General features: G+C 49.0%; 1 protein-coding gene across 1 annotated transcript; it reads left to right on the top strand.

Moving 5' to 3' along the window:
• The first annotated feature begins 1,734 nt into the window (after positions 1-1,734).
• Positions 1,735-7,440, top strand: LOC105474123 (retinol dehydrogenase 16). The gene is made up of 4 exons (XM_071071580.1): positions 1,735-2,272; positions 4,235-4,493; positions 6,378-6,541; positions 7,121-7,440. The coding sequence occupies exons 1-4, from the start codon at positions 1,960-1,962 to the stop codon at positions 7,336-7,338; spliced, it is 954 nt and encodes a 317-aa protein (XP_070927681.1). The 5' UTR covers positions 1,735-1,959; the 3' UTR covers positions 7,339-7,440.
• The last annotated feature ends 3,130 nt before the right edge of the window (positions 7,441-10,570 follow it).

Below are 10,570 nucleotides of genomic sequence, written 5' to 3' on the forward strand. Positions count from 1 at the left end.
AATCACCCGTCCTCTGCATCACTCATGCTGGGAGCTGCAGACTGGTGCTGTTCCTATTTGGCCATCTTGGAAGCAGGAGGAACTATTCTACACTTTATATGCTTTTAAAAAATCTCTGCCAATTCTCTCACATTCATCTAACTCCATAGTCCCTTGTTCCTGAACCATGGGCAAAACTGCTTTACTGCACTAAAGAGTGTTAACAAATTCTGAGTACTAACTTTCACTCCCCCTCTTCATAAAAAATGCTTTAAGAAATTTAAATAAGCAGAATGTCTGCTTTCACTTTGTCCCATTGTTACTCTGGTTCTTCTGAGTGCTAAGCTTTCCTGCCAAGCTTCTTTTAGACATCTTCGGGTGTCCTTTGATGATGCGTCCTTTGCTCTCACATGCCCTGGTGTTCCTTCACCAGGGTCTTTGTTGCCCCACGTTGGGTGCCACGAATGTTGGGGTTGCCAGACCCAACACCAGGTCATGGGGGTGACAAAGTCTGGCAGAGTCAAAGGATTGAGAAAAGACAGTTTGAAAGAGAGAAGTGGGACCAGGGGACCATCACTATCATGGAGGCTGTGAAGGCTGTCAGACACGGATGTTTAAGTCTGTAGACGTTTCTACTGCCTTTAGTTCAGCTATGCCCTGCCCCCAGAGGTGGAGTCTATAGAGGCAACAAGCCTTGTGGTGCTGTGGTGGGCTCCACCCAGTTCAAGCTTCCTGGCCACTTTGTTTCCCTACTCAAGCCTCAGCAACGGTGAACAACCATCCTCCTGCTGGGCTGCTGCCTCACAGATCAATCTCAGACTGCCGTACTAGCAGTGAGCAAGGCTCCATGGGCGTGGGACACGCTGAGCCAGGCATGGGATACAATCTTCTGGTGTGTTGTTTGCTAGGACAGTTGGAAAAACACAGTATTTGTGCAGGAGTGTCCTGTTTTTCCAGGTACAGTCCGTCATGCCTTTCTTTGGCTAGGAAAGGGAAATCCCCCCAACCCCTTATGCTTCCAGGGTGAAGCAATGCCCTGCCCTGCTTAAGCTTGCCCTGCGTGGGCTGCACTCACTGTCCAACCAGTCCCAGTGAGATGAACCGGGTACCTCAGTTGGAAATGCAGAAATCTCCCATCTTCTGCATTGATCACGCTGGGAGCTGCAGACTGGAGCTGTTCCTATTTGCCCATCCTCTCCGTGCTTTCTTTACCTCTGAGGTTGGACACCCCCATAGGATCCTGCAATCTTTCTGCCCCAAAAAACTACTATAGCAGGAGGGAACCTGTTCCTGCCCACCCTTTGTCTACTCCTTCTCATCCTAGAGAGCCTGACCGTGCCCTAGTTTTCTGAGGAGTGATTGGTATTCTAAGGTGCTGAGCAGGATGAGGAAACTCAGGCTCAGAGAGGGATTTCCACCTAATCTGCCTGGAAACCATGTGTAGCTACCCAATAAGGTCTTTCTATGTTCAGAAGGTCACGGACCAGGGGTGTTGGAGTAGGAGATTTGTAGAGACAGTTTTGACCCCTGTACTTACAGCAGAGGGATGTGTTTTCCATGGAGAGTGTGTGTGGGCAGCTGTATGTGAGCCTGTGTGGGCTCTGTGTGTGTTCCTGTGTGAATATATGTGTGTGCTCCTTCATGGACACAGCACGCATGTAGTGGGCACAGCAAGGCAGAGAGAAATCAGGAGACTAGGGACACATTGCCAAGTGATAATATCTTCCTACTGGGCAGGACTTGGGGTGTGCAAAGGTGTGCATGAGTATTGCAGAAGCAGTTCAAAGAGCAGAGAGGTGGGGCCAGAATAAATATGTTGCAGAAAGACAGTCATCAGGGAGGAAAGTGAGGACTCTGACCAAAATGCCTGAGGGTTTCCCTGCCTACCACAGCCCTCTGTGTTCTTAAATCCTCCTGTGTCAACAGAGGCCAGACTCTGGGTTCCCCCACAGCCTGTCTGTGTCTGTCCTCTGCAAAGCCATGTGGCTCTACCTGGCAGTTTTCGTGGGCCTGTACTACCTTCTGCATTGGTACCGGGAGAGGCAGGTGCTGAGCCACCTGAGAGATAAGTATGTGTTCATCACGGGCTGTGACTCTGGCTTCGGGAAACTGCTGGCCAGACAGCTGGACGCACGAGGCTTGCGGGTGCTGGCTGCGTGTCTGACAGAGAAAGGAGCTGAGCAGCTGAGGGGCCAGACTTCAGACAGGCTGGAGACGGTGGCCCTGGATGTCACCAAGACAGAGAGTGTTGCTGCAGCTGCCCAGTGGGTGAAGGAACGCGTGGGGGAAAGAGGTAACCACCCAGATTTCTCAAGTCTGTCTGTGTCTTCCCTCTGTTTGAAGGGACCACCTCCTGTCTGCTCCCTGGGAAGATTTCTACAGTGTCTTTCCAGGTTGAAGTGACAGTAGCTTTCTAGTATTTCTCACTAATCAGGCTGGCCTGAGCCCCATCTCTTTCCAATCCTTAACCTATCCCAACACTGGAGGTGTATAGTCTTGGGGAGAGTTTGCCCTAATGAGATTTTCTCTCCAGAATTCCTCTCTATCCTCTCCCTCTTGTCTAAGCAGAAGTCATGGATTGTTTGATGCTGAGAGCCTGGGTTAGAGATCTGGAGACTTGCTGGAGCATGGTTGAGAAGGGAGCAGGGGGCTGCAAGGGTGCACGGAGGCTGTAGCTGTGCTGGAGCCAGGCTTGTGTTCCCAGCACTTTACCTTGTTCTTGCTAGGGCCTATCAGCATCCACCAAGAGCTACAACTATCTCCATCTTCAGAGGAGGGTATCAGCATAAGGACTGCTTAAGGAAAGCAGAACTAGTAAGGGATTACTTTTTCTTTCTTTCTTCTTTTCACTACACTAATTCATCTGTCTTATTACAGAGGAAGAAAGAAACATGGATTTATTTTATGTAACAATAAATGCAGAAGATGATCTTTGTTGAAAATACTGAAAAGAATAAAGATAAAAACAAAAGTTTCCCTGAAATTGTCATCCACATGGAAGTCCTTTTTACAATTATATATATTTAGGATTTTATATTTTGTTCTTAGTTCTCTGGAGAAGATGAACATTTTCTCACCATAATGACCATTTTTATAAAATTGTATTTAATTATTTAGAGTACTGTATCCTTCCAATAGCCTTACCTATGTAATCTATACTGAGTGGTTGAATATGAAATTCCTTCCTGCTTTTCATCATCATAAATGTCATCTTGGTGGACTTTTATTGGCCAGCATCTCTGTAAGTGTGAGTATTGATTGGATTCTTAAAACTGAGATGTCTGGGTGGAGGAATCTGCATTTGCCTCAGGGCAGGGCCTGTTATTGAGCAGGGGATGGATTCTTATGCCTAGGCCAATCCTTCCAGATCAACAACTGCCACCCCCTGCCCGGACTCAAGGGACCCTGTGCTCTTGCCCCCTGGTTCTGTGGGTTGAAAACTCTATTGACTTGAAGTCTTGGGAATTGTGTATTTGCATCTTCCAGAGAGATTTTCCCAGAGCTGAGTGAACTTGGGACTGATGGAAGGATGAAGAGTGGGCTTCTGATGCAGTAGGAGGAGAGGGTGACATTTTCTGGGGCAGAGGGTGAAGTCTGTGTACTGAGTGGGGTGATGCAACCTCGCCTTCTTCCCAAAGCCTGTGCATTGGAATTCCCCAGTGCTTTCTATAAAAATGTTACTGGATATTGATGCAGGATGTTTCAAGACCAGTGCCCTGAGATCAAACACAGGATGTTCTCCAAGTTCCCCCAAGCCTAGGATTTCAGGTCTGTCTTTTTCTGTCTTTCCTCTCTCCCTCACTCTCCCCCTCTCACGTCTCTTATTCCATGAACAGATGGTTGCAGAACACTCACTATATAAGGTGTTAGCATACCTGAAAATGCAGGTGAATGTCTGTAACATTGACAGCATTCATGTTTAACTAACCAAACTTTGATCTTCATGTTTCCAGATATGGACAATAGTTCTTTAACATGATTTCATGCAATCCTTAAATAGAGGTAATAGCTTATTGTCTTTCAGGCAATGGGCTGGGCCCTGAAGAGTAAATGGAAAAAGAACTGGGTTCCATGGCCCACCAGCTGCTGAATGTCCAGCCCCCACCCCTGCAGATACTGTGGTGCTTGTTTTACCCTCCTTCCCATCCCACACCTGTCATTCTGCCTTCACTTTATTGGGATGTGAGTTGCATCCTAACTGTCCACCTGCACAGGCACAACACAGTGATGCTCTCTCATCTTCCCACTGTCCCAGGACTCTGGGGCCTGGTGAATAATGCTGGCATCTCCTTGCCTGCGGCCCCCAATGAGTTGCTGACCAAGCAGGACTTTGTGACTGTACTGGACGTGAACTTGTTGGGGGTGATCGACGTGACTCTGAGCCTGCTGCCCTTAGTGAGGAAGGCCAGGGGCCGTGTGGTCAACGTCTCCAGTATCTGTGGCCGGGTGTCACTTTTTGGTGGAGGCTATTGCATCTCCAAGTATGGCGTGGAAGCCTTCTCTGACTCCCTCAGGTATGGGTCTGGGACGGGGCCCGCCCTAGTCTTCCTGCTCCTGTGTTTGTGGGGAAGTCTTTTCCAGGGAGTTCCTTGAATCCCAGCCTGTAAGGCCCTTTCATGAGATCCCTCTCTGTCTTCATGTGCGGCACCCTCATCTTCCGCTTTGTGGATTGGGCTGGCCATTCACTGGGAAGCACCTTCCTGAGTGCTGGGTGGCAGGAGGGGCCTCAGGTCAGAGAGTTTCTTGAATGATACCTCTTCCCTAGATGGATCTCCTGGTCAGAAACTGCCAGAGGCAGAATTGGACCTGGACCTTTGGCTTCTGATCCTGCCAAGAGGAACACAGTACTGAGGTGCCCAAGCCCAGGACAGGAGAATACTGTGTATCAATGACTAATCCCAGGGAAGGACCCTAAACACTTCTTCCCATTGCACCTTGGTATTGGAGCCACAAAGGCAGGCCAGGCAGTCAGCACTGGATGGAAGAATGCTTTGCACCCTAGGGAAGGAGCAGAGAAAGATCAGTACAACAGTGTGTGTTGGTCCCCTGGCCAAGGAGGCTTTCCCGGCAGCTGACAATGGGCATGTGGCTTGCTCACACCCCTCTCTTGCTGTAGTAGATGGACCCCGACCCCTCCTACCTGGAATCTGAAATACTTGTAAAGCTGGGGCATGCCTTAGTGCCACAGAGACACACATGCTCATGCAGATGCAGGAGCACTCACTGAGTCAGAAACAGGGAAAGATATTTCCACACCAGGAGATGGGTGCCTGGCTTTGGGGCTCTTCCTCTCTAGGGAGAGAAATGCTTCAAGCGCTGAGGCCATTCCTTCGTGGCTCTCTGGAGCCCAAAGACAGCATGCAGAAGATGGCCTTTCCTAGCAGAATTCATGTCCAGAGCCCCTTTGACAATGGGTAGAGCATCTGAGTCCACACAACAGACGCTTTAGGCCCTTGTCTAAGTGACAAAAAATCCATCCTTAATCAACAAAAAGGTTTTGTCTTTGAACTAAATCTTGATACCTGAGAGAGGGACAAGAGATCTAGAATCAGCTGCCAATGCTTATAAGGTTGGTGATCAAGTCAACCTTGCTGGCCATGGTACCCATCTGAGTTGGGGAGAGTCTTGGAGATTCTGTCTGAGCTGGGGATTGAGAACTCCACCTGGCAGCCTGGTAAGGAAGGCTGTGAAGGGATCCTGGATGAAGGAATGCCATCAGCCCAGGCCCAGGGTGAGCATTAGTGACCTGCATGTACTGCAGAGTCCTCTTGTGGTGAAGGTCAAGGCCAGGCCTGGTGGGGGATGCTGGGCAGGTGGGCATAGGTGGGCTCCTTGATGGCCTGTGGGTCCTGAACAGGAGCTGTGCTTTATGCTGTTGGGAGTGGAACCCCCCAAAAAAGGGATTTGCTCCTTGGTCTAATCAGCTTCTAGACACCCACTGACTGCAGGAAGCCCAGTGGCTGAAAGTGGGGAGCCAGACTGAAGACAGATGCTTCTTAGAGGACAGCTGCCATCACCCAGCTCAGAGGCCAGGGAGATTCCTGGGGCAGGAAAAGGAGGGAGGGGACTGAGGACTGGAGAGGAGGCAAAATGTAGGAATTCTGGTGATCCATTGGATGTGAAGGACATAAGAGGAGACAGCACTAAGGTGCTGCTTTGCTTTGGAATTGGTAGGATTTAGGGCTATTAAGCTCAGGTGTGTAAAATATGGAAACCCCATACAGAGGGAATGATTCCATCATAACTATGACCACTTGATTGCTGGAAAATAAATATTCCAAGCTTTCTATCTCACCCTTTGTCCTCATATGTTGTGCTATCATAGTTTTACTTTTATTGTTTGTGTTTTACCTTCCATGACCCCTGAAATCTTTCCCCTCTGCTTCTCTTTCTTGCAGGAGGGAACTATCCTACTTTGGGGTGAAAGTGGCTATGATTGAGCCTGGCTATTTCAAGACTGCTGTGACCAGTAAAGAGAGATTCTTAAAGAGCTTCCTGGAGATTTGGGACCGGTCCAGCCCAGAGGTCAAGCAGATCTATGGCGAGAAGTTTGTTGCATCCTGTGAGTAAGCTGTGGAGAGTGGAGAGAGAAGCAAACCCTCATGTGGAATCCCTGGTCTACCATTGGTGTCTGAAGACCATTAGAGTTTGATCTCCAGGCTCTTCCTTACCCACAAAGTGGAGACCTTTAGCCCCATTTCCATGATGGGTACTATGTGGTCAACTGGTCATGAAAAGCAAGTATCCAGGCTTCTCAGAACTTGGGACCAGTGTCTATCTGAACCCAATATCGTTATTGAGGAGCAAAGTGAAGCCAGAAAGGGAGGCATTGGTAACTGATAACAAGCTGGCATTAGAGATAGCTGATTTACATGTGCTGAGACTTCTGTGGGAGGAGACCATCATTTATGCAGTCCAGATATTCCTGAAGAGAGACAAACATGACTTAGTGTGGAACACTTGTTACTTTCCCATGGATGGGCTCCAACTCAGGGAATTTGGATAAAAGAGATTTGAGACAATGCTTGACTAGGGGTTGTGGGGTGGCATGAGTTCTTAGACCCTTTCCACTCTAAGTTGAATCCAAAGCAGGAGCGGTTACAGGTGGAAATACACATGGATCATTTCTCATTCTTAACAGGTAAGAAATCAGCTGAACAATTGGAGCAGACTTGCACACAGGATTTGTCCTTGGTGACCAACTGCATGGAGCATGCGCTGATTGCCTGCCACCCCCGCACTCGCTACTCAGCCGGCTGGGATGCTAAGCTTCTCTACCTCCCCATGAGCTACATGCCCACCTTCCTGGTGGATGCCATTATCTACTGGGGTTCTCCAAGCCCGGCCAAGGCTCTATGAAGCCAAGGATCAGGTGCATGGTTGCATGGATTTGGGGTGTGCTATGAGGGGTGATGTATCCTTGGGAAAGAAATAAAGTGGAGGGAGGCCGTTGTCAGGTCAGTAGGGCACTGATCTCACTTTCTTCACTACCTCCTGTCCATGATTCTCCTGGGAGATAATTCTGCTCTCTGAAGATGTTGGTAGGAAAGTTTCAAGTTAAGCAGCTGAGAAACAGGAACCAAATAGTGCTCCTGGGCGCATTGTCACCTTAGGTGGCCACTCAAGGGTCCAAGCCTCTTGTGCTAACAACTGGGGTGGGTGTGAGCAGGTGGAAGGAGCCTCAGCACATGCCATTACCTCCTGCTTCCTTATCAGGCTGTGTATTAATTCTGGGCCAGTCTGGGCCATGGGGTGGAAATGGCTTGGGAGATGTGAGGGGACCCATTCTCTGAAGATCCCTGTATACATGGTGTTGGGACCGGGAGCGCAACCATTACGTGGCCCCATAGGCCTCACGAGTCATCCCAGCAGCAGTGGCTGGAAGGTGGTGTCCTCAGTAGGGATCTGTGCAGAAGACAAATAAATCAGTTTTTTATTTGTCTTGAAAGCATGCACTTCCTTTGATTGTTTTGATGTTGAAAAAGTTGATAGTTTCACCCATGTGCAGTGATTTGAATGTTCTTGTGAAGTTACACTTGGATACCAGACACATGAGATTGCAATCCCTCTCTGAGTCTGGGTTCCCGCCTTTGCTCAGGACCCAGAATCACTCCATCCAGAAATCCAGGTCACTGTCAGCCTCTCTAGGACTACAAGTCGAAGGCAGAAAAGAGTGAGCAGGAATAGATCTCCTCCTAATATTGGAATTCTCTGCTAGAAGGAGAACAAGATCCCAACAGGGAAGTCTGATCTTAGAGGCAAAGAAGGGGGAAAGAGGGAATGGGGATGGGAACTCCTAAGCTGCTGGGAGGGAGGAATGGAGTGACTTATACAGTGGGTGTCAGAGTTTTTACCCTTTCACTCCTGAAGATGCCCTTTCCCTAGATTTGGGTGGCCTTGGGGAGCAGTGGGAGGAAGAGGCGTGTGCCTTCCTGAATATCAGGGGATGAGCGGCATGGCCTGAGAATGGATTTGAAGAGAGAAGTTGGACTATCCCTGCCCTCTCCCGTCCCTTCTTGCCACCAAGGTGAGGGGCAATTGTTGTCTTTCCAAGGGTCCTGGAGTAGACTTGGGTAACAGAAATAGATCCAAGAACAAGCCAGCAAGGTGACCTCAACAGCCATATTGACAGACAGGCCCCAGATCCCCTCCCTGGGGCAACTGAAGCCTCCTCCCCTCACCTGTGGCCTCTCTGTGGCCCTTAGTGACTGACCTTCACTTCAAAGTCATTGCACTTTCCCTGTGCCATCACTCAGGTCCCCCACCATGTCCCATCACACCCACTACTCCAGTGACAGGGAGTGAGAGTCACTGCTAGACTCATCTTTCGTATTTTCCCTCCCTTTGTTGAGCCCCTGCTGAGGTCAGAAATTCCCTTGAATGACCTCGTCCTCATCCTCAGTGTCTAGTTTTCTGATGATGTCGCAAGTGTGGACTCAACACAGAAAGCATTAGGGGAAAGGGTGCAGATTCCTGGACTCAGCACAAATGGTAGATGAGGTAACTCCCCAGGTTTCTCATTTTTCTTTCTTCAGGGTAAAACTCTAGGGTATGGGGCCTCTAGGAAGCCCCATGTTGTTTAACAAATCAGTGTTTATTGTAGAAACAGAGATTGAGGTCAGATGTTGCTGGGCCACTGAATTTAAAACACGCAATGAAACCTGGCACAGTGATTCATGCCCATAATCCTAGCACTTTGTAGGCTGAGGGGGGTGGATCACCTGAGCTCAGGAGTTAGGGACCAGCCTGGGCAACATGGTGAAACCTGATCTCTATTAAAAATACAAAAAATTAGCTGAGTGTGCTGGTGTATGCTACTTGGGAGGCTGAGGTAGGTGGATCACTTGAGCCTGGGAGACAAAGCTTGCAGTGAGCTGAGATTGTGCCACTGTACTCCAACCTGGGTGATAGAGTGAGACCCCATCTCAAAAAAACAAAACAAAACAAAACAAAAAACAACGAACAAACACACAAACAAAACACACACACTGAGGAGCAGTTGGAGATAAATGGTGGAGTAGAAGGCTTCACGGATCATTCTCTCTTCCCCACCTCACACCAGGACACCAAGTTAACAACTATCTCTGGCCGGGCGCAGTGGCTCATGACTGTAATCCCAGCACTTTGGGAGGCCAAAGCGGGTGGATCATCTGAGGTCAGGAGTTCGAGACCAGCCTGTCCGACATGGTGAAACCTCGTCTCTACTAAAAATACAAAAAAATCAGCCGGGTGTGGTGGTGGGCACCTGTAACCCCAGCTACTTGGGAGGCTGAGGCAGGAGAATCGCTTGAACCCGGGAGGCGGATGTTGCAGTGAGCCAAGATCGCACCATTGCACTCCAGCCTGGACAAGAGCAAAACTCCGTCTCAAAAAAAAAACCACAAACAAACAAAAACAAACAAAACAACTATCTCTGCATCAAAAAACATGTTCATAAGAACCAACAATCAGGTGAAAACTCTTTAACCTGGTTTCAACCTCATATTGCTGAAAGAGGCACTGAAGAGGTAGAAAAATAATAGTTGTGAATCACAGACACTACTGCTCTCCAAACCCTGGCAGTGGAGGCATGGTGCTGAAAGCCTCTCTGGGTGCTGCGGGAGGGAGAACACAGCAATTGTGAGGCACTGAACTCAGTGCTATCCTGTTAGAGCAGAAAGAAAACCCAGACCAAACTCATTTGATGCCCATCCTTGGAAGGAGCATTTAAACCAGCCCTAGCCACGGGAGAATCACCGATCCTAGCAATCCTGACTTGAGTGCTGGAAAACCTCAATACCAAGGGCTACAACACTCCATGTCTCCAAATAAACTTAAATGGCAGTCTAGGCCATAAGAGCTGCAACTCATAGGCAAGGCCTAGTGCCACAGGGGAATCTCTGATCACAGCAGAACTGACTTGAGTGCCCGCAAACCTTGCCACCAAGGGCTACCATGCTCTGTGTCTCCAAGTAAACTTGAAAAGGAAGTCTAGGCCATAGGGACTGCCCCTCATAGGCTATGGGAAGTGCAGTAATAGGCCCAGAGGCACTGGATTAGGGGACAGGTGACATACTGAGACACAAGCTGGGGCAGCAAAGGGGAATATTGA

This window comes from Macaca nemestrina, chromosome 10 (genome assembly GCF_043159975.1).
Source record: "Macaca nemestrina isolate mMacNem1 chromosome 10, mMacNem.hap1, whole genome shotgun sequence".
NCBI classification, from domain to species: Eukaryota; Metazoa; Chordata; class Mammalia; order Primates; family Cercopithecidae; genus Macaca; species Macaca nemestrina.

What these genes read in the sequence shown, in the direction of transcription:
- LOC105474123 (XM_071071580.1), top strand. Translation starts at nt 1,960, where the DNA reads ATGTGGCTCTACCTGGCAGTTTTCGTGGGCCTGTACTACCTTCTGCAT. An exon ending in GGAACGCGTGGGGGAAAGAG is followed by an intron (nt 2,273 to 4,234) that starts GTAACCACCCAG and finishes CCACTGTCCCAG; the next exon opens with GACTCTGGGGCCTGGTGAAT. An exon ending in CGAGAAGTTTGTTGCATCCT is followed by an intron (nt 6,542 to 7,120) that starts GTGAGTAAGCTG and finishes CATTCTTAACAG; the next exon opens with GTAAGAAATCAGCTGAACAA.